General features: G+C 37.1%; 1 protein-coding gene across 1 annotated transcript in view; it reads left to right on the top strand.

Annotated features, from left to right (window-relative positions):
• Nucleotides 1-24,572, top strand: part of MOGAT2 (monoacylglycerol O-acyltransferase 2) — a 233,226-nt gene that overhangs the window by 46,172 nt on the left and 162,482 nt on the right. The window contains exon 2 of the mRNA XM_053705083.1: nt 5,849-6,027. Within this exon, the coding sequence (XP_053561058.1) occupies nt 5,849-6,027 (179 nt within the window). The remainder of the gene's footprint in view (nt 1-5,848; nt 6,028-24,572) is intronic.

Raw genomic sequence — 24,572 nt, 5'->3', positions numbered from 1 at the left:
AATATTAAAGTGGGTGATAAAAATATAATAGAACCTACAAGAATAAGGGAAGAATTTTTAATTTTTTTAAAAAATTTATACTCCCCTACGGGGAAAAATACGACAAATAAATTACTATTTTGGCAGGGTATTTCTCTCCCTCAGCTAAGTGCAGAAAGTTTACAATCTTTAAATATTCCAATCTCTCTTACGGAGGTACATTAAGCTATAGATAACATAAAGCCCAATAAAGCAGCAGGACCTGATTTACTACCGGGAGAATTTTATAAAATATTGAAAGAACAGATTGCTCCTACTTTGACGGATCTCTTTAATAGCTACTTTATTAGAGGGAAAGTTCCATCAAGATACTTTGCTGAATCATTAGTAAAACTGATTCCTAAGAAAGGGAAAAATCCGGAAGCTATGGATTCCTATAGACCCATATCATTACTTAATGCCGACTATAAAATATTAACAGGTATTTTAGCCAAGAGACTTAAAAAAATTATCGATCCTTTAATAAACATAGATCAAACAGGATTTATGCCCAATCATAATCCGTCAGCTAATTTACGGAAAGTTTTTTTGATCTTAGATGCTTGCTCGAATATAACCAAAGATGAGAGAGAGAAATTGCTATTACAAAACTCTGCTATATTATCAATTGATGCACAAAAAGCATTCAACTCTATAATTTGGGACCATCTTTTTTTCACCTTAGAACGTTTCGGTATTAAGAATCAATTTCCAGAATGTATTAAATCTATATATAGCAAAGTATCATCAGCCCTGTTCAGAGGCGTATCTAGAAACCACACGGCCCAGGTGCAAGAATCTAAGAAGGCCCCCCCTCCCCCCCCCCCCAAAAAAGTGAATTTGATATATCTTTTTTTTTTTTTTACATTTAACACAGAAAAAAAAATGTGAATCAGATTACATGTCTGCAAAAGGAGGTACCCTGTGCCCACAGTCTGTGAGATGGTCTGACCCTCTATTACTGTATATAGTGACACTGTTTAAGCCACCAGACTAGTGAGTCAGTGACACAGTCTGTAATCTGCCGGTGAGATGGCTGGCCTGCCCCTACCTGCCCCAGTACTTTATAAAGTGACCACAGTATTCTGTGACATAGTCCAGCCCCCCCATACTGTATATAGTGGTACTGTATACCTCTGCACCCCCTGTAGTTTTGTCACTGGCCCTGTTAATAAATGGTATGAGGACAAATAGTTAGCAAAAGGGACATGTCAAGGTTGTCCAATCTCAGCTCTCCTCTTTAATTTGGCAATTGAGCCTTTAGCAATTAAACTCAGAGAAATATTGGAAGGAATATGTATAGGGAAGCAGAAATGTAAACTAATTTTATATGCAGATGTCTGCTATTACTTATTAAAGATGTCAAATATGTAGATCTATTTCCGGTTACCAGATTAATACATTAAAGTCTGAATTATTTTGGATTTTTCAAGATATCAAACGGGATATACAAACTCCATTTAAAGAAATACATACCCAATTTATGTACTTGGGTGTAAATATATGTAGTGACCCGAAACACTGGTACAAAATTAACTATATTCCTATTATTAGCAAAGTAAAACAGGATTTAGACGGTCGAGAATTCTTGCTATCCCTTACTGCCAAAATCAATTTAATTAAAATGATATTAATACCCACATTTTTATACCTTATGCATAACATACCGGTTGTGATGCCAAAAAAAGATATTGAAGAGGTCCATAAAATGTTTAAATGTTTTATATGGGGAAAAGGGCGCAGGAAAATAGCTCTGAATAAATTAATACAGGCCAAGTATATGGAAGGGCTTGCCTTTCCCTCTTTAGAGATATATAACAATATCTGCCTCGGAAAGTGGCATTAGACTGGATTACTCAGGCCAATTACATTGCATCTATAATTGCTGAGGAACATATAATAGTGTTTCCATATTGTTTACAAGCACTTTTACACTGTCACCCAATGAATTTACCAGTTAAAATAAAAAAAACATATGACTATATATATTATTATTAAAGCCTGGTATGGTATATGTAAATTGCTAAAAGCTGACCACTTGGTTTCGAAATGGTTACCGATTGTAGGGAGCACCTTCTTTGTTGAAGGAGTCAATAATAGAATTTTTTAAATCTGGGCTAATAAAGGTTTAAAATACATTTATCAACTAAAAGATCCAGAAGGGTTAAATATTCTCTCATTTGAAGAGATAAAGCAACAATTCGATTTAGCTAATTCGGACTTCTTTGCGTCTTTACAAATACGACATTGGTATAATTCAATAATTAAGAGACCAAACTGTATATGGATACATGCTGGTATAAAATCTGGTATAATTCTATATTCTGCAGGTATCCAATACTGACTTAAACTGATGCTAGAGCAGTCAGGAGAGGAGAATTTACAAAGGCTAGTTTTAATCTGGTCATCACAGATACCAGATTTAAATAAAAAAGATATTACTAGATTCAGAAAGTGGAAAAAGCCACATTAGCATCGAGTTGGCGAGAAAGTCACTTCAAATTATTGAATCGGATATATGTATCCCCTGCCACGATAAATAAATGGTTTCACAATTTGAGTCATTTTTGCTCTCGATCTGCAAATATATTAGTGCCGATATAATTCACATGCTTTGGACTTGCCCCCAAATACACCAATTGTGGGCTAGGATAAGCTTTTGGTTAAGTAAAATATTACAGATTTCATTTAAATTGGAGAAAAAACATTTTTTTACTGGTCGACTTTGATATCCGCAGACAATGGAATGTACGCTTTATTAATTGTACGATCCTAGGTGGACGCTTTCTGATCTTTAAAAAATGGAAAAAAAAAAAAAAAAACTCAATACATAACTTAATAAACTTAATGATGAAACAAGCGGTAATGGAACGATTTGATTGTTCTGTCGGATCTGAACAGCGCATAAAGAAATACTGTAACAAATCTGGTACAACTTTATAAAGACATACGATAAAACTACTCAAGTGCAGTTCTTAGCCCCGTTCCTCACTTGTAAATATGTGGATCATTTACTCCAGAGGATTTAATACCCTTAATATACCCAATTTAACGAGGGGGAGAGATGCCTTCCCCCTTTTTTCCCCATCTGTTTTGTTTTTTCTGATACTACTACCATGAGAAATTATAAATTACAGTAGTGTATGAATTACAGCAATGTGTGAGGACTTTTTTTTTAGGAATTAGGAAGACAAGTCCTAGTTAATTATAGTCTGATTTCAAAGAGATAAATAGATTACAGACGAAGATAAATTGTGGCAAAATTGTATTTATATCTCTGAGAGATGCCCTCTTTTTCTGTTTATTTTATATATATATATGGAAACATTATGTTTAATTTATCTATGTGATTCAGCCTTGGTGTATATCCAGAAGATCTATTATTTAGAATTAAAGTAAGACAAGAAAAGGTAAAGCAGGGGAATTGTACATAATATTTAATCAAAAGAGGACAAATCTCTAGTCCGTAACATAATGAATAAAAGTGAATTGAACTAAATAATGATATGAAGTATTAGCTGATGTTAAAATTTTTGGATCATGTATGGAATGTACGGTATATTGCTTATATTCTATCTGTATAATCTATAACTCTCAATAAAAAAAATAATAAAAAAAAGACAATGCAAATAAATAAAAATATTTTATTATAGTATCAATAAAGAGATGTCTAAATAATCTGGAGCTATATCACATTGGCTCCACACGATATTATACAGAGTGATCTTTCTCAATATATATACAGTATAAGCTTGCATGCAAGAAAATGTACTAGCGTCAGAGCAATAGGTATGAATGGATCATAGAAGACAAAATCATTTAAAAACAAATATCATTTAAAATCAATAATCATAATAATATGATCAACTCAGTAAAAACTGTGTAAAGCATAAAATACTTAGAAAAGTCAAGAAACAAGCACTTGGCTGTATTAGCAGTCTGGCCAGGCAAGTGCTTGTTTTTGAAAATAAGTGCTGAATAAAGTTTTTTCTAACAAAATGGCTGCTGTTTGTTCATTTTTTTATAATTATTATCAATTTATTAACCTTATATCTATATATTGTCTATGTGCTACAATCCCTTAAGGAATCTGGGATATAGAGTGGTGCTCTCCAACTCTCCAATTATTGTCACTATAAATGTTCTACATATATGGTGCTCAAGTGCACGCTCCATGCTGTCATAGAAAGGAGACACGTTTTTATTTAAATCATAAAAGTTTATTTATCACTTCCATAGCCTTTTAATAGAATAGATAAATTGCTCATAAGCATAGAATACACATATAAAACAGCCAGTTCACTTATTCACTTCTGATTTAAAGAGAAAGTCTACTAGATTTTTTTTTTAACATTGTTTATAAAGGTAGATAACGTCTTTAATACCCATTCCCCAGCTTTCCACAACCAACATTGTTATATTAATATATTTCATAACCTCTAAACCTCCGCCTGTTTCCAAGCCCCTGCAGACCACCTCTTATCTCAGTGCATTTTATTAGCTTTTCACAGCCAGACAGTGCTAGTTCATGTGTGCCATATAGATAGCATTGTGCTCACTCCTGTGGTGAATGATAATGGTTATACAAGAACCAGAAATAATTGGCTAAAATTGCAGAGTGTCAAAAGCACTGAGATAAGAGTCAGTCTTTAGGGGCTTATATAAGGTAATCATAGAGGTAAAACGTGAATTAAAGGGACAGTGTACACCTATTTTCATATAACTGCATGTAATTGAAACTACTATAAAGAAGAATACGCACGATACAGACAGTAGAAATCAATTTAAAAATGTACTTAAAAGCTCCCAATTTAGCACTGTTGATGAGGTTAGGCTGGGACACCCACTGAAATAGGCTGAGAAAGCAGGAAGAGCCGATACTCCCCCCTCCCTCCCCTGCATATGAAAAGACCCTTTAAACAAACAGGCGCAAGCTGCAGTCTATAGACATTAGTGTACATCAAAATCTTTGGGGCTTGGTTAGGAGTCTGAAAATCAGCTCAATGTTATTAAAAATAAGTAAAACTATAGATTGTTACAAAACACACAGAGATGAGCTACATAAATTAATCATCTACAAAACTTTTAGGAAAAGAAAAATACAGTGTACAATGTCCCTTTAATATAACTGTGTTGGTTTTGCAACACTGGGGAATGGGTACCAAAGGGATTATCTATCTTTTTGAAGGGATAGTAAAGTCCAAATTAAACTTTCATTATTCGGATAGGACATGTAATTTTAAACAACTTTTTAATTTACTTTTATCATCAAATTTGCTTTGTTCTCTTGTTATTCTTAGTTGAAAGCTAAACCTATGTAGGGTCATATGCTAATTTCTAAGTCCTTGAAGGCCGCCTCTCATCTGAATGCATTTGACTGTTTTCACAGCAAGAGGGCGTTAGTTCATGTGTTTCATATAAATAACATTGTGCTCATGCACGTGGAGTTATTTAAGAGTCAGCACTAATTGCCTGAAATGCAAGTCTGTCAAAAGTTCTGAGATAAGGAGGCAGTCAGCAGAGGCTTTAGATACAAGGTAATCACAGAGGTAAAAAGTATATATTTATATAACACTGTTGGTTATGCAAAACTGGGGACTGGTAAATAAAGGGATTATCTATATTTTTAATCAATAACATTTTGGTGTTTACTATCCCTTTAAACAATAACAATTTTCAAGTAGACTGTCCCTTTAAAGTATAGGATCTCCAATTTCTTCAGTATGTGGGGGGTACCAGTTACATAACCTCTATTATATAACATATATATGCTGTCGATTGGGTTTACATATCATTGGGTTTAAACCTTATTGTCTCACTTTCCTTACAGCCCAGACTTGCATCATTATTTATATCGGCCTGCTCTTCACACGCTTCTGGATAATCAGCGTATTATATGGAGTGTGGTGGTTTTTAGATTGGGACACGCCCAGTAAGGGTGGGAGAAGGAGTCAGTTACTTAGGAGAAGTGTTGTCTGGAGATACGTGAGAGATTATTTCCCTGTCAAAGTAAGTACCACAGTATTCCTGTAAAATTATACTGTTGCTTTTCATCTTAGATTCTTTCTTAAAGGGTCATAAAATACAAAAAACATTTTTTTTTTATGATGTAGATATAACATACAATTTTGCACTACTGGGAGCTAGATGACCAATGACAAGAGGCATATATGTGCAGTCACCAATCAACAGCTAGCTCCCAACTCCTTAGCCTACCAGGTATCTTTTTCAACAAAGAATAACAAGAGAATGAAGCAAATTAGATAATAGAATTGTAAAGCTTTTTAAAATAGTATGTTGTATCTGAATCATGAATGAAAGTTTTTGGGATTTATATCCCTTTAAGTAGACAGGAAAGTCAAAGTAAAATATTCATGATTCAGACAAATCAAGTAATTTAAATAACTTTTCAGTTTACCTATTTTTTTTATTTTTTATCAGAAGTTTATAGGTGAAATTAGAATATGTTCCAAACAGCTGTTATATATTCTTGTTCAGACAACAAATTCCTACATTATTTAAAACTAAAACATATTTTATATGTCACTGACAATGCTATATTGCAACTCAGAGAATAATAGAAATATCCTATTGTGGACCAGATTACAAGTGGTGCGCTATTTAGCGCTTTCTCTTGCGCATGCAAAAGCCAACGCACTCGAACTTCAGGACTTAAAATATTACAACCGTGCTATTTTTTTCTCTCTATAAACTTCAATGGAGAGCGCAAACTGGAAAAAAAAAAACTGTTATTGCTCTGCGCTAAACCGACAGGAGTTAAACCTACAGTGCTAACCCGAAGGAAGTTATGAATATTTTATATTCAATGTTCTTCACATAGGATAAAATGTTCTATTTATTTTTAAATATATATTTCTATATAAATCTAATGTATTTTTTGTAAAATATATATTTATATCTATATCTATCTATAATATATATATTGCTGTATTGCTGCAATCACCCTATTAAGGGAACGTTGTGTTAAAACAGTATTTGAAGCAAAAAATCTGAGATTTTGCATATCTAATTTGCATATCTTACCCAGAATCCTCTTGTGCATTGGTAACAATGTACATAGAGTTTTACTGGGGAAAAGAAAGCGGGTAACTTCTTGCCTGGATGTGCTAATTTCCTATGCAAAAATTTTGTATTGATTTTTATATATATATATATATATATATATATATATATATATATATATATATATATATATATATATATATATATATAAATGTATACCAGCTAACACAGGATATATATTAGACTGTGGACTGGGGCCCACCTATCTTCAGTATAGAGATGAGACTCCAGGTGCAAGGAGGTTTAGATAGATAAATAAATTATTTAAGAAAAACAGTAAACCTTATCCAGCACAACACATAAAGTCATACATTAAATATGGAGAAGGAGCTATGAGCATCTCAAAACTAAACACATTGTCACAGTAGTCAAAAGATAATGCAACATAGTTTATTGCTATTGCATATAGAAATAATGTGCAACAATTGAAACAAAAAGGATATAATTCATCTATCCTAAGTCAAGCATATGCAATTAATTCATTACCCCTCACACATACAGTAGAGCTCTATTTATCAACGGCTCAGTGCGTCCACTGTTTGAAGCAAAAAAGTTAATGCACGTATATAACTGCATTAAGGCTTAAGCAGTGTTCTTCCTGTTGTGTGTATCTGACTGGATTAATTAAAGGAAAGTCCAGCGTGGTACAGAGCGTGTTTACTGGTGTTCATATATGCCTTCCCCGACAATGTTAACAAACACCAGCAAACATGATAATATTAAAGAACAAAGGAAATTTGATAATTAAAGTAAATTGGAAAGTTGTTTTCCATTTTCTGACCGTTTGGGACCAAGGCTATTTTTACATTTTTGCGGTGTTTGTGTTTAGCTGTTATTTTCCTCTTACTCATTTACTGTACCCACACATATTATATACTGTTTTTCTCGTCATTAAATGTACTTTCTAAAGATACCATTATTTTCATCATATCTTATAATTCACTATAAAAATTGTTTATAAAATATGAGGAAAAAAACACACTTTTTCTAACTTTGACCCCTAAAATCTGTTACACATCTACAACCACCAAAAAACACCCATGCTAAATAGTTTCTAAATTTTGTCCTGAGTTTAGAAATACTCAATGTTTACATGTTCTTTGCTTTTTTTGCAAGTTATAGGGCAATAAGTACAAGTAGCACTTTGCTATTTCCAAACCACTTTTTTTTTTTCAAAATTAGCGATAGTTACATTGGAACACTGATATCTATCAGGAATCCCTGAATATCCCTTGACATGTATATATATTTTTTTTTTTAGAAGACAACCCAAAGTATTGATCTAGGCCCATTTTGGTATATTTCATGCCACCATTTCACTGCCAAATGCGATCAAATAAAAAAAATAGTTCACTTTTTCACAAATTTTTTCACAAACTTTAGGTTTCTCACTGAAATTATTTATAAACAGCTTGTGCAATTTTGACACAAATGGTTCTGCTTCTACTGGATCCCCTTTGTTCAGAAATAGCAGACTTATATAGCTTTGGCGTTGCTTTTTGGTAATTAGAAGGCCGCTAAATGCCGCTGCGCACCCCACTTGTATTATGCCCAGCAATGAAGGGGTTAATTAGTTAGCTTGTAGGGCGCTTGTAGGGTTAATTTTAGCTATAGTGTAGTGTAGTAGACAGCCAAAGTATTGATCTATGCCCATTTTGGTATATTTCATGCCATCATTTCACCGATCAAATTAAAAACAACGTTAAATTTTTCACAATTTTAGATTTCTCATTGAAATTATTTACAAACAGCTTGTGCAATTATGGCACAAATGGTTGTAAATGCTTCTCTGGGATCCCCTTTGTTCAGAAATAGCAGACATATATGGCTTTGGCGTTGCTTTTTGGTAATTAGAAGGCCGCTAAATGCCGCTGCATATCACACGTGTATTATGTCTAGCAGTGAAGCTTAGGGAGCTTACAGGTTTAATTTTAGCTTTAGTGTAGAGATCAGTCTCCCACCTGATGCATCACACCCCCTGATCGCTCCCAAACAGCTCTCTTCCCTCCCCCACCCCACAATTGTCCCCGCCATCTTAAGTATTGGCAGAAAGTCTGCCAGTACTAAAATAAAAGGTTGTTTTTTTTTTTTGTTTGTTTTTTTAAAACAACATAATTCTGCTGTGTAGGATCCCCCCTTAGCCCCCAACCTCCCTGATCCCCCCCAAACAGCTCTCTAACCCTCCCCCTCTACCTTATTTGGCTGTCTGCCAGAACCCAATTTGAAATAAAATGTGTTTTTTTATATATTTTATTCACAATTCTTTAATGTTTTCTGTAGTGTAGCTGCCCCCCTCAAGATCCAACCCCCCACCCTCTCCCAGATCCCTTAGTTGAAAATTTCCCCCCAACCCAGTCCTCTTTCCCACCTTGATGTAGATACTTATTGTGCCATAGTGTAGGGTTCCCACCCACGCCCGTCCCCTTGCACGCGCGCCCCTGTGCGCACCCCCGCACACGATCCCACTTCCCTCCAGCACTTCCTCCACCGATGGCTGCCCATCCGCCTCCCTGCATCCGGCTCCCACCCACCAACGATCACCATCGATGGCCGATGCAGAGAGGGCCACAGAGTGGCTCTCTCTGCATCGGACTGCTAGAAAACGTTATTGCAGGATGCCTCAATATTGAGACATCACTGCAATAACATAAAGCAGCTGGAAGCAATCAGGATCTCTTCCACCGCTTTCAAAGACCAATGACATATGGGGTACGTCCTTGGTCGTTAACTGCATTTTTTTGCAGGATGTACCCCATACGTCGTTGGTCATTAAGGGGTTAAAATTGCATGCCCTATCTAAATCATGAAACTTTGGACTAGACTGTCACTTTATGTATTCTTGGTTTTTTTTTGTTTGTTTTTTCTTTAACCATAAAAATGTACTAGCATAGAAAATTAAATTCCTCTTCTTTAGGATAATTAGAATATTTTGCATCAGGTATAATAATCTTGGAAAAATTATCATCTTAACCAAGTTAATCCTACCAGACAGGCTAATAGGAAGCTTTCACCATTTCTTAAAATCCTTCTTTCTTTCATAAGGTGGCGAGAGTCCACAAGCCATTACTTGAAAGAGGCAAATATTCTCAAAATTCAACGAGCACTTAACCCCTCCCACCTCTCTGGTATGCCAGTCTTATCTTTGCCTTCACAGGAGGAAGGTAAAGAATTGTGGTTCTCCAGTTTCTTCATTGAGAGGGGTCCTCAGACGGATTTGAGGCCTATTTCCCCCCTCAAAGAGCTGCTACTTGGGAAAGAGGGGAGATTGTAGTTTTGGGTAGTGACATAATCACTCACAGTGAGGTGTTAGTCACAAGCCTGCCATAGGTGTTTTGGGGACTGTAACCTTAGCTTCCTCCTGTTGGGTCGCCCATATACTCCAAACACAGGTCCTTTACTGTTACGTTTACAGCACTGGATGTGCTCTCTACTGGAAACAGTCTTTTCTGCAGCTGGTATGCACAGTAGAGTGGGTGCATCTTTAGGTAAGTAAAAACATTTCATGCACTCACATAGCCTGCAGGCTAATATTAGGTACAGCATAGCCAAACACATTTCTCAGAGTTCCTATTTTTCAAAATAGTATAAATCTAGACAATTCTGCCCCTTATTCAACAGGGTCAGTTTATGTCCACGTTTAATTTGAAGGATGCCTACCTTTCTATTCCTAGACCATCTCCAGTTTCTAACATCTGCCGTTCAGGACAAATGTTTTCAGTTTGTGGCGCTTCTGTTCGGTTTATCTACCACTGCCAGAATTTTTATCAATGTCCTAGGAACTTTTTTGTCAGTAATAAGAACTCATGTAGTTTAGTGGCTCTATACCTAGATGACACATTGGTTCAGGCTCCATTTTTCCTCTTAGTTGTATTTTATACCAGCATTCTACTGTTGTTTCTTTTAAGATATGGTTGGAGAATCAATTTTAAAGAGTCCTCTTTCTCATTAATCAAGAGTCGTTTTCTAAGAAACATTTTTGACTCAGTGACTACGCAGCTTTATCTAATGGATCAGGGATCTAAGTTACAGTCTGTTTGCTCACAACCACACTAAGGGGGGTAGTTATCAAGCCTTCAACCTCAAATACGCTGGAATTCCGCAGCGTATTTGTGGCGAGGCTGATTCGCCTTAGTTATCAAGCCCTAGATACAAGCAAAAGTAGAATTTTGTGACGTAAGCTTCGATCCGCCGGACTCAGTCCGAAACAGATCAATTCTTACGTCACTCCAGATGTTCCACACACAAGTGCAGCACAATCTGACTACTTTTGCTAGTTATCAAAAAACTAGCAGGTACGCTCGGCACTTTTCCGACCCAGCGTACCTGGTTTTCAAACCACCGCCTTGGAGGCGGCGGATCCCTTAGGAATCAATTGGAGTCTGACCATAGCGAAAGTTCATGTTCGCTGCTGCCAGATATCCCATTGATTCCTATGGGAGCTGTCTACACCTATCACCCTAACATGTACCCCGAGTCTAAACACCCCTAATCTGTCCCCTCTACACCGTCGCAACTAAATAAAGTTATTACCCCCTACACCGCCACTCCCGGAGCCCACCGCCACTATAATAAACTTATTAACCCCTAAACCGCCGCTCCCGGAGCCCACCGCAAACTATAATAAATATGTTAACCCCTAAACCGCTGCTCCCGGTCCCCGCCGCAACTATAATATATGTATTAACCCCTAAACTGCCGCTCCCAGACCCCGCCGCCACCTACATGATACCTATTAACCCCTATCTTGCCCCCCTTATACCGTCGCCATCTATAATAAAGTTATTAACCCCTATCCTGCGGATCCCGGACCTCGCGGCAACTAAATAAATAGTTTAACCCCTAAACCGCCACTCCCGGACCCCGCCGCAACCTATATTAAAGTTATTAACCCCTAATCTGCCCCCCTTACACCGTCGCCACCTATAATACATTTATTAACCCCTATCCTGCCCCCCCTACACCGCCACCACTGTAATAAATTTATTAACCCCTAAACCTAAGTCTAACCCTAACACCCCCCTAACTTAAATATTAATTAAATAAATTTAAATAATATTTCTCTTATTAAATAAATTAATCCTATTTAAAACTAAATACTTAGTCATCATCCAAGGGGCGTTGAAGAAATCTTCCATCCGATGAAGTCATCATCCAGGCGGCGCTGAAGAAGTCTTCCATCCGGGCGATGTCATCTTCCAAGCGGCGTCTTCAATCTTCATCCATCCGGAGCGGAGCCATCTTCAGACGAGCCGACGCGGAGCCATCTTCTTCTTCCCGACGACTACCGACGAATGGATATTCCTTTAAGGGACGTCATCCAAGATGGCGTCCCTTCAATTCCGATTGGCTGATAGGATTCTATCAGCCAATCGGAATTAAGGTAGGAAAAATCTGATTGGCTGATTCAATCAGCCAATCAGATTGAGCTCGCATTCTATTGGCTGATCGGAACAGCCAATAGAATGCAAGCTCAATCTGATTGGCTGATTGGATCAGATTTTTCCCACCTTAATTCCGATTGGCTGATAGAATCCTATCAGCCAATCAGAATCGAAGGGATGCCATCTTGGATGATGTCCCTTAAAGGAATATCCATTCGTCAGTAGTCGTTGGGAAGAAGAGGATGGCTCCGCCTCGGCTCGTCTGAAGATGGCTCCGCTCCGGATGGATGAAGATTGAAGACGCCGCTTGGAAGATGACATCGCCCGGATGGAAGACTTCTTCAGCGCCGCCTGGATGATGACTTCATCGGATGGAAGATTTCTTCAGCGCCCCTTGGATGATGACTTCTGCCGCTCCGGATCTCCTCTTCGGTTCCATCGATGGTCGGCTGGCTGAAGACGACTCAAGGTAGGATAATCTTCAGGGGGGTAGTGTTAGGTTTTTTTAAGGGGGGTTTGGGTTAGATTAGGGGTATGTGGGTGGTGGGTTTTAATGTTGGGGGTGGTTGTATTTTTCTTTTACAGGCAAAAGAGCTGAATTCTTTGGGGCATGCCCCGCAAAAGGCCCTTTTAAGGGCTGGTAAGGTAAAAGAGCTTTGCACTTATTAATTTAGAATAGGGTAGGGAATTTTTTTATTTTGGGGGGGTTGTTATTTTATTAGGGGGCTTAGATTAGGTGTAAGTATCTTAAAATTGTTGTAATATTTTTTAAATGTTTGTAACTTATTTTTTTATTTTTTGTAACTTAGCTTTTTTTATTTTTTGTACTTTAGTTAGTTTATTTAATTGTATTTAATTGTAGTTATTTGTAGGTAATTTATTTAATTAATTTAATGATAGTGTAGTGTTAGGTTTAATTGTAACTTATTCTAACTAGCTAAAATAAATACAAAGTTACCTGTAAAATAAATATAAATCCTAAAATAGCTACAATGTAATTATTAATTATATTGTAACTATCTTAGGGTTTATTTTACAGGTAAGTATTTAGTTTTAAATAGAAATAATTTATTAAAGTATAGTGTAGTGTTAGGTGTAATTGTAACTTAGGTTAGTTTTTATTTTACAGGTTAATTTCTCTTTATTTTACTAGGTAGCTATTAAATAGTTAATACCTATTTAATAGCTATTGTACCTAGTTAAAATAAATTGAAAGTTACCTGTAAAATAAAAATAAATCCTAAGATAGCTACAATATAATTATTATTTATATTGTAGCTATATTCTGGTTTATTTTAAAGGTAAGTATTTAGTTTTAAATAGGATTAACTTAGTTAATAAGATAAATATTATTTAGATTTATTTAATTAATATTTAAGTTAGGGTGGTGTTAGGGTTAGTGTTAGACTTAGGTTTAGGGGTTAATAATTTTATTTCAGTGGCGGCGGTGTAATGGGGGGCAGGATAGGGGTTAATAAATTTATTATAGGTGGCGACGGTGTAGGGGGGGCAGATTAGGGGTTAATAAGTTTAATATAGGTTGCGGCGGGGTCCGGGAGCAGCGGTTTAGGGGTTAAACTATTTATTTAGTTGTGGCGAGGTCCGGGATCCGCAGGATAGGGGTTAATAACTTTATTATAGAGGGCGGCGGTATAGGGGAGGCAGGATAGGGGTTACTAGGTATATTGTAGGTGGCGGCGGTGTCCGGGAGCGGCGGTTTAGGGGTTAATACATTTATTATAGTTGCGGCAGAATCTAGGAGCGGCGGTTTAGGGGTTAATAACTTTATTTAGTTGCTGGAGCGCCGGTATAGGGGGTAGAACAGTATAGTTAGTGTGGGTGTTTAGTGACAGGCTAGCAATAAAGCTGTAAAAAAGCCGAAGAGCAGCGAGATCGGATTAGTGATAACTCTCACAGTCCGCTGCTCATCGCCCCGTACTTGGTGCGCAGCTTTTTGACAGCTTTTTTGATAACTTAGGCGAAATTTTGCAGGTCCGCGGTGGCGATGGTAGGCAAGCTTAGGCGGGCGTATTGAACCGGCAAAGGCAGGTAAAGTAGACGGCTTGATAACTACCCCTCTATGTTTCCATCCCATCTGTAGCTCAATGTATGGAAGTTATAGGTTTGATGATTGCTGCATTAGATGTTTTTCTTTTTGCATGGTTAAACATGAGACCTTTTCAACTCTCCATGCTTTGACAATGATGCAAACATTTCACTGAGCTATCTCATAGAATTCTGTGATTCGGTTAGGCAATTTCCAAACTATTTTTCTGGGGGTGTCCATTATTCGCTGCAGAAAGAGGAAGTGGAGGCTGTTTCCTTAAAAATAATTCCTTTATTAGTTCAGTTTAAAACCGGCAAACACAGCAAGGATAGGATATGGTGTAGAAGGCGCAGCACAGTCTGGCTTACGCGTTTCAGATGAAATCCGTAGTCATAGCCTACTGTGCTGTGCTTCACACCTGTTTAAAACAAGTTAAAACAAATGTGATTGGCGCACACATAAAAACAACGCCTTCAAGTTTAACCAATACCAACAGTGTATAAAATTAACCCACTGGTGTCAGGACCGCACATTGTAATACATTGCCTTAGCTCATACAAACGTAATAAACACACTGCAATGATTATGTAAAAAAACCAACATTGTAGTATACATTGTAAACAAAATATCAGATACTAAGGGTTAGTAAATAATATTAATGTTGTTAGAAATTCTATTGCCCAAATCATGCGCATAGGGGACTCTATTAGTGAATCCTCAATATATAAGAATCAAATCCTTATTCCTATCCTATCTAATGCACTGATGGGCAACAGAATTCAAATAGTACCCATAGTAAAGAATACCACAATAAATGGATATCATATAACAAAAGTAAATAAATTTATTTAACAAATTAATCAACATGTAATAAGAAAATAATTCTAAATGAGGAGTAACCTATCAGATACTATGTGAAATAAAGATGTCTAAGCAAAATGACATCATACTGACATCTGATGGAAAACAACAAGCTGACTAATGGTGCCTCCCCATATAGTAATCTAATGTGATGTGATACAGGTTAAGCACACATGATCACCCGATGAGTCTTCAGTTATAATAAACAAGGAGATCTGTTTGTAAATGTATTGCAAGATACCATAATATTCATTCCCACAGGTTCATTACATCATATCTAGAATTTAAACCTTCAGGCACCCGAGTGCCCAAGGTGAAAATCCAAAAGTCTTCGCGTCTGGCGAGCAATTGGTCCAAATTGCCCCCCCTAGCAGGTCTAGAAACTTTCTCAATCGCACACCATGTAAATCCTTTGAGGTTATTATCATGGTAGACTCCAAAGTGTTGTACTATTGGAGTCGTGGATCTCTTAGTGGAGAAAGAGGAGAGATGTTCCCTAATTCTAGAGTTCAAGTCTCTGGAGGTGAGTCCCACATATTGAATCTGGCACAATGTGCATTCAATCATATAGACTACCGATTCTGTTTTACAATTCATACACAAATTGATTTTGTAACTTTTCCTCGTTTTTACACTCACAAATTCCTTAGTCACCTTAGCATAATCACAGGGCTTACACTTCCTGTGACCGCATCTATACATCCCAGTATGTATCAGCCATGATCCCTTTTCATCTTTGTCAGTTTTTAACAAGGTTGGCGAGAGAATAGAGCCCAAAGTGGGGCTTTTCCTATAGGCACATCTAAGTCCTTGTCGGACTGTGTCAACCAATTTGTCCTCAGCCTTCAATATTGGAAAATGTTTCCTAATAATCTCGCATACCTGAGGATACTGGGTACTGTGTGTTGTAACAAAAGTAATTCCCTGTTTGGTTGTACTGTGCTTATTTTTAGTTTTCAGTAAACTCTCTCTCGGTATTACTTGTACAGATTCTCTTGCCCTTTTGATCACTTTTTTGGGATACTTTCTTTCTTTTAATCTCATCTCCAATCTTTCTGCCTCCTTACAAAAATCCTCATTGGAGGTACAGTTCCTTTTGATTCGTGTATATTCACCTTTTGCAATAGCAAAGGGAACATGTCTGGGATGACAGCTTGTTCCTAAGAGTAAGGAATTCCCTGAGATGGATTTTCTGAAAATCCTGGAAAGTATTTTGCCATCGGAGCTACCCTCCAATGTAATATCCAAATAGTTAATTGAACTCTGACTCGCTTCAAAGGTGAAGCTGAGTCCAATGTCATTATGATTCAGATAGTCAATGAATCCCTGAATGTCAGACTGATTACCCGACCAGATGAAGAGAAGATCATCTATGTATCTCCTATAAAAGGAGATACATTTCCTGTAAGGGTTTCTATCTCCAAAGATGTGGTAAAACTCCCACCAGCTTAAAAAAAGATTTGCAAAGGAGGGAGCAAATTTGGCTCCCATGGCGGTACCACATCTCTGGAGATAGAAAACATCCTCAAATTTAAAAAAATTGTGCGACAAAAGAAAAAGTGTAACCTTCAAAATATACTTAATGAAATCATCAGAGTAATCAGTATTGTGTTCCAGAAAAAAGGCAATAGCCTCTATCCCTTTAGAATGTGGGATACTAGAATAGAGCGACACTGCGTCCACCGTGAGCCAGATAGATTGTGGTGTCCATCTTATATTATCCATAACATTAAGGATATGTTTAGTATCCCTAATGTAAGAATGGAGAGTGACAACAAGGGGTTGGAGGATCGAGTCCAACCATTCTGACAGATTACCCAAAAGGGATTCCACACCACTCACTATTGGCCGTCCCTGGACATTATCCAGGGACTTATGTGTCTTAGGTAAATGGTGGAACAACGGTATTTTCGGACAATCAACTAACAAATAGTCCATTGTTGCCTGATCCACAAAACCTTGTTCCAATCCATCATCCAAAAGATGTTCTAGTTTGGAACGAAAGTGAGTGGTGGGATCTCTTTGCAAAATTAAGTAATTATTCTCATTACATAGTTGTCTGTGGCCTTCATCTATATATTGTTGTCGGTCCATGACCACAACCATTCCCCCTTTGTCAGAATTTTTAATCACCAGACTATGGTCCTCTTTTAGAGAGGCCAAAGCACTCTTCTCAGCAAGAGACAAATTAAATTTACTTGGGGGTTGATTGGCCTTTAGTTGTAAAAGATCCCTTTCGACCCTGTTGTAAAATGTTTCAATGACAGATCCCCTGTTATGAATAGGGTAAAATTTAGATTTCTCCTTAAATTTGGGACCCATGTTACGACCACCCAAGTTCCCCATTGATTCTATTTGCAACTGTTGCAGTGTGACTGTGTCACATTTGTGTTCAAAATCAATTGGGTCCCTGGTATCAGTATCAACATGGGTAACTGGCACATCGGTATGATCAAGTGTACTCAATCCATGAAAATGTTTTTTTAAAGTCAAATTTCGTGTTAATTTGTTGACATCCATAATGGTTCTAAATACATCAAAATCTATAGTGGGTGCAAAATTTAAACCTTTATTCAAAACACTATATTGTGCAATGCTAAGCTGTTTGGAAGATAAATTTATGACATTGCCTACAATCTTGGAATTGATTATTTGTATCTGGTCTGTGGACGGGGTTCCCTCAATTGATACTTGTCTTGATTCTTTGTATAATTCACTTTGGGCTGTGTATTCTGTTTGTTCTGTTTCCCTCCCCCCGCTGATGCATCCTGGTCCTGGGGAAAAACCTGATTGATGGCTAGAGTGTCTGGTCTGCTTTGAAAATACATATTAGGTGCTAATTCTGTGTAGTTACCTTGTTTAGGTTTAACTGCTACTGTGTTGTGTTGTAGATAGCCTTGATTAGTGCTCATTGTATCTGTGTAAGCTATTTGGGGAATATGTATAATATTAGGAGGGGCAGTATCTTCAAAACCTGGCCGGGTTTGTTCACTAATAATCTCACCCTCACTTGATCCCTCTGAATCACTACCAGAGAAGGTCACATTCTTTTTATTATTATTACTTTTGCCATCATTGCCACGATTCCTACTGCGATTTCTGTTGCCCCTCCTCCTACGGCCAAACCTAGGTTGATTTGCCCTAAAATTCCCCCTGGCACTTCTATTCCATATGTACACAGAATTGTTAGAATAGTCATATTTGTCCCTAATGTATTTAGTATGTTTCGTCTCCATGATCCCAGACCTCCCCTTAGCAACCAATTCTTTCAAAGTTTTATCAAATCTAGCAAAATCATTATGACTGCTCCTCCTATTCAGTTCTATCTGTAATTCATTAATATCTGCTCTTATGCTGTCCAACAACTTATTTTTATACTGTATTAGCAATTTCATAAGTCTCATAGAGCATTCAGATAGTACACTGTTCCAAGCATCTATAAAGTCTTTATCTTGTGCATCCACGTCAAAGGTCGGAAACTTGTATAGCCTTAATCCCCTCGGTATCATACTTAGACTCAGATATTTTTCTAATGTCCAGATATCCCACTGGGTTTTAGATTCTTTTAGTAACAATGTCTCCATTTGTTCGAACAAAGTGCTCAGTGCTAATACTCCTTTATCCTCAGAGAAAATCAATTCACAATCTGTAGGCAAAGTCGTACGTGCAGTTACAGGCATCAGTGAGTAAATGATTTGGGCAATAGAATTTCTAACAACATTAATATTATTTACTAACCCTTAGTATCTGATATTTTGTTTACAATGTATACTACAATGTTGTTTTTTTACATAATCATTGCAGTGTGTTTATTACGTTTGTATGAGCTAAGGCAATGTATTACAATGTGCGGTCCTGACACCAGTGGGTTAATTTTATACACTGTTGGTATTGGTTAAACTTGAAGGCGTTGTTTTTATGTGTGCGCCAATCACATTTGTTTTAACTTGTTTTAAACAGGTGTGAAGCACAGCACAGTAGGCTATGACTACGGATTTCATCCGAAACGCGTAAGCCAGACTGTGCTGCAAATTCTACACCATATCCTATCCTTGCTGTGTTTGCCGGTTTTAAACTGAACTAATAAAGGAATTATTTTTAAGGAAACAGCCTCCACTTCCTCTTTCTGCAGCTATTATTGTCCGGAGTTTGGCTGTTTCCTGCTGTGCATCACAAGCTTATATACTTCAATAAGGAGTGCATTGTGTGCTGTTCTACATTTGGCAGTTCCCTATTGCAAGTAGGAACTGTTTTTCGCTACGTCACTGGCGGAGGGATACTGCTTTATATCGGAGGAACAAGTGTCTGGAATAAGTTGAGGCGGAGCAAGGGTTCTCTGCCTCGTTCCAGAGTGTGTTCCATTGGCCAGGATTGGGCCGTGCCCCCTTAGAGGCGTCCGGATAGAACCTACAGCCGCGAATGGCTATACCCGCCTTCTCCATTGGATTGGGTGAGTGAGATCTCCATTGTCCACGCTGGAGCGAGTGAATGAATGATACACCAAGGAACTTGGTAGTTTCTATTTAGCACCTTGCACTTTATTTGATACCTTTTTGTTGTTAATACATTATAGACTGCCTATCATATTCTGGGTTTCCTTTTCTCACAGGTGTCCATTATTCGCCCAACTTGGGAAATAATGTCTGCATATGCCATTCTCTTGGATTGGGGTTCCATATGGGGTCCAGTAATATCCAATCTTAGTAATGAAGGATGTATCTAGGTTTTTTGACACAGACATAGAAACATTTTCTATATTTCACATCTCAGGGAAAAAAATCTGGGAAGCATCAAAGGGATGTTTTTTCCTTCAAGTGGTTTTCTACTCGATATCCCACAGATAGACCTGATGCCTTCTGTTTCTAAAAGTCATAGTTTGAATTGAATAGAGAATTCTTCATTAAGCTAACTGCTCCAGTCAGGCCCTGCAGAACATGGTTTGAGAATCTGATTCAGATGTCAAGTTTTCTCCTATCAACAAGATCTTGAGTCTCTCATCTTGATGGATTATAGTTTAAATACTTTTTATTTTTTAACAAAGAGATTTCTTTGATGCTGTATTGAACACCCTATTTCAGGCATTAAGCCTGTTACAAGTATAATTTCTCAAATTATTTGGAAAGTTGTTTTTTTCTTGCTATAAAAACCATGGTTTTAGCTGACATTCTTTTAGAATTGCAAGAATTATTCCTTTTGCATGCAGGTTCAGATAATTACTTATCTACTAACTCTTTAAAGAGTCATATATTTCTGTTTTTTCCTGTTTAATACTACATGAAATTTGCAAGGTGTCTTGACATCAAGGGGCTGAATTATCAAGCTCCGAATGGAGCTTGATGCCCCTGTTTCCGCTGCTCCATAACTTGCCCGCCTGCTCTGAGGCTGCGGACATCAATCTGCCCGATCCTATATGATCGGGCTGATTGACACCCCCTGCTAGCGGTCGATTGTCCGTGAATCTGCAGGGGGTGACATTGCACAAGCAGTTCACAAGAACTGCTTGTGCAATGATAAATGCTGACAGCGTATGCTGTCGGCATTTATCAATGTGGGGCGGACATGAAACGCTACATCGTATCATGTCCGCTCTCACTTTCAGAAATCGGCCCCATTGGCTTTGTTCAGACTTAGTTTATATTGCTGAAAAGTATTTAGTTAGCGCTTATACCAAATAACAATCCTATCTAAGCCACTCATATATCTTATCTCCTTCCTAGATAAGTTTTAATACAAAATTGGTTATAGAAAAAATAAATAATGAGGGCGCTAATCGATAGCCATAGGATGTTAATCCTATATGAATATAGAAATCTCAACTTGAAACTTAAAATCCTAAACTTGACATCAAATATCAATCATGTGCAAACCAATTAAAAAATAGTGAACTCAGAAATTTTTATTTTATAAAATATTAAAAGATTGGATATTTGGATGTAGAATAGTTATGAACTTTATCGTATTATATCAACAAAAAATATATATATCACCCTCTGTCTGGGGCTTTATCAAGATCTTGATAAAGCCCCAGACAGAGGGTGAAACGCGTAGAAGCTGTAAGCCTCAAATAACCCACCTAATTAAACATTATATTAAGCACCCAGAGGATCCGTGTCTTTTTACCATATAAGTGTGAGTGATATCTGCGTACAATTTGTTGTACTAAGTGCAGTATTGTCCACCTTAGAAATTTATAAAGACAGCGGTGAGGGCAGCTAATTCTTTAAATCACTTGAAAATTGAACTTGAAAATCCGTAACCGTTACACCTGGCGGGTTCCGCCAAACAAAGAGCCGTGAGCCGTAGAAACAAGGAAACTTTCTGTTACAGAATATAAGTAACGATCTCCCCTGCAAGTCTTTCAGGGTAAAGTAATAATAGAATATGGAATCGGTTGTATCCACATCATAAGAAGTGACGGTAAGACTGTATCAATTTCAACTCTTCTAAGGGACTGCTACAATTTAACTCTCCTAAGTGACTGTAACAGCTCAAATCCTCCAAGTCGCTTAAAATAATTTGTTTTTAAAGGGATTGCACTCCAGGACTTTTTAACAACAATAATAGGTTCTTTGTAAATGACATGCATAAGTATTTTTAAGGTTTTAATTATTTCCTATCATCATATAACTGTTGGCCTTGTATAGCGGTATTCTCTTTCAATATGAGTATGCATCATTGATAATCCGATATTAATTGTGAAGCTCGCTTCTAGAAAGTCTAGATAGATTCAAAAAGCATAAATTCCTATCATCATATAAGAATCCCTTTTATGGTTCTCCCTTATAGTATGAGTGTTAATATTGTTAAATATCTATTCTAATTGCTCGCTAATAGAGAGTTATATATATATTTTTTGTTGAAATAATATGATAAAGTTCATAACTATTCTATATCCAAATATCCAATCTTTTAATATTTTATAAAATAAAAATTTCACTATTTTTTAATTGGTTTGCACATGATTGATATTTGATGTCAAGTTTAGGATTTTAAGTTTCAAGTTGAGATTTCTATATTCATATAGAATTAACATCCTATGGCTATCGATTAGCGCCCTCATTATTTATTTTTTCTATAACCAGGCTTAGTTTATATCCAGTGTTTTTTTACAAGATTTACAGGTTTCTCTTTTCGAACCTACGTGCTTTGGACATTTAGCTTCTGTCTTGGAAGATTTTGTTGCTTTAGCATTATCTTCTGCCGGAAGACTTTCTGAATTTGTTGCCCTTTCTTGCGAGCTTCCTTATCATTCATCAAAATAACAACTCAATATGATTTTTTACCTAAAGAGATATTTCCAATAACATCAATTAGATTATAGCCGATCTCCTTGTCCTAAGCGAAATAATTTATTTGATGCCCATTTTTCTAGATGAGCTTCCTCTTCTTGGATTTTGAAGAATGAGGTTTATATTGAATACATCAGAATGGAAAACCAGAGAGGTGGTGGTGGTGGTGGTGGTGGGGGGGGGGGGTTAAGTGCTTTTAGAGCTTTGTGAATCTTTGCCTCCTCCTAGTAAACAGGAGTTGAATCCTAAAAGTAATGACTCATGGACTCTCACCACCATTAAATAAATGAGTTAATCAGGTAAGCATACATTTTGTTTCCTCATCTATAGCCCGGAGCTAAACTGTACAATTTTTCTGGAGTTATATTTATACCTAAATATTGAAAAGAATATGTGACTTCTCTTGAAGCTATATCCCCTGAAGCATCCTCATCTTTATAAATCCAGTGAATCTCAGACTTGAAGGGATTTACTTTATACCCTAGGAAAGAACTAAATTTAGTAACTAAATCTAAGTTACAAGGAAAATACATTTTGTCCTTCCAGTTTAACTTTTATAATCAAATTTGCTTCATCCTCTTGGTATCCTTTGTTGAAAAGTATGCTCAGGAACATCAATGCGCTACTAGAAGATAGCAGAACATATACGGTATGTCAATGACAAGAGGCATACAGGTGCAGCCATGAATCATCAGCTAGCTCTCAACAGTGCATTGCTGATCTTCAGTCTATCAATGCAAGCTCTATAACAAAGGATACAAATAGAGCAGAGACAGAGGGGCCGATTTACCAATGTCTGTCCGACATGATACGCTGTAGTGATCATGTCCGCCAGTCATCGCTGAATGCCGACAGCACACGCTGTCGGCATTTAACATTGCACAAGTAGTTCTGGTGAACTGCTTGTGCAATGCCGCCCCCAGCAGATTTGCGGCCAATCAGGGGTCTCAATCAACCCGATTGTATGTGATCAGGCGGATTGATGTCCGCAGCCTCAGAGGTAATGGACGAGTTAAGGAGCAGCGGTCTTAAGACCGCTGCTTCTTAACTCCTGTTTCTGGCGAGCCTGAAGGCTTGCACGGAAACAGGGGTATTTGGCCCCATTTGGGCCATGATAAATCGGCCCCAGGGACCTAAGTGTGCTTATTCTCTGTATAGAAGCTAGCTTAACAGCTTCCAATTGGCTGTAGTGATCTATTCTATAACAGAAGAGACGAGAGTGGGTAAGTGGGGAGGATGTTTAGAAAGGTTAAAAGATGTTTGAGTATAGAGACTTTTAAAAATAAAGGGATAGAAAGATCAAACTGAAATGTGCATAAATGCATTTCAGTTCCAACTAGAAGCATGCTCTAAGTTTAATTTTGTCTCAACTGTCCTTTTAAACAAATTGTAAGCAAATGTGGGAAGAATAGCCAGTGAGACTGGATGTTATAAATAAAAAAGGGAATAATCGTACATACATGTATATGTATGTATCTCTGTGCTAAAGCCCTTTGCAGACTTTCTTTCTTATACCTGACACCTCATATAATCGAGCTATTATAACTTTATTATGCATTTTTTTTTCTTCAAGTGTTATGATTGTAACTGTACTTTATAATGTATTTTTGTGCAATTTTTTTGATTTGCATAACAGCTAACCAGAGCTCGTTAAATTCAATTGAGCTCAAGCAAACATGATTACTTTCAATTTGTAATCTGTGCACTACTTCTGACGACCATAAACCCCTTATCGTTCAGGAGCAACTGTTAGCGCGCCACTTGTAATCTAAACCATGAAATCCTAAAGTTTGGTCTTTTTGGGAAGGTGAACTGATAATTAATAAAGGACAATAAATGTGTATTGAAATTTTTAGGATATAATGACTCCCGTGCTGCTATTTACGCGTACGC

This window comes from Bombina bombina, chromosome 3, assembly GCF_027579735.1.
Source record: "Bombina bombina isolate aBomBom1 chromosome 3, aBomBom1.pri, whole genome shotgun sequence".
In the NCBI taxonomy this organism is placed as follows: Eukaryota; Metazoa; Chordata; class Amphibia; order Anura; family Bombinatoridae; genus Bombina; species Bombina bombina.
The sequence above is the reverse complement of the archived record's forward strand: the minus strand, read 5'-3'. Positions and strand labels throughout refer to the sequence as shown.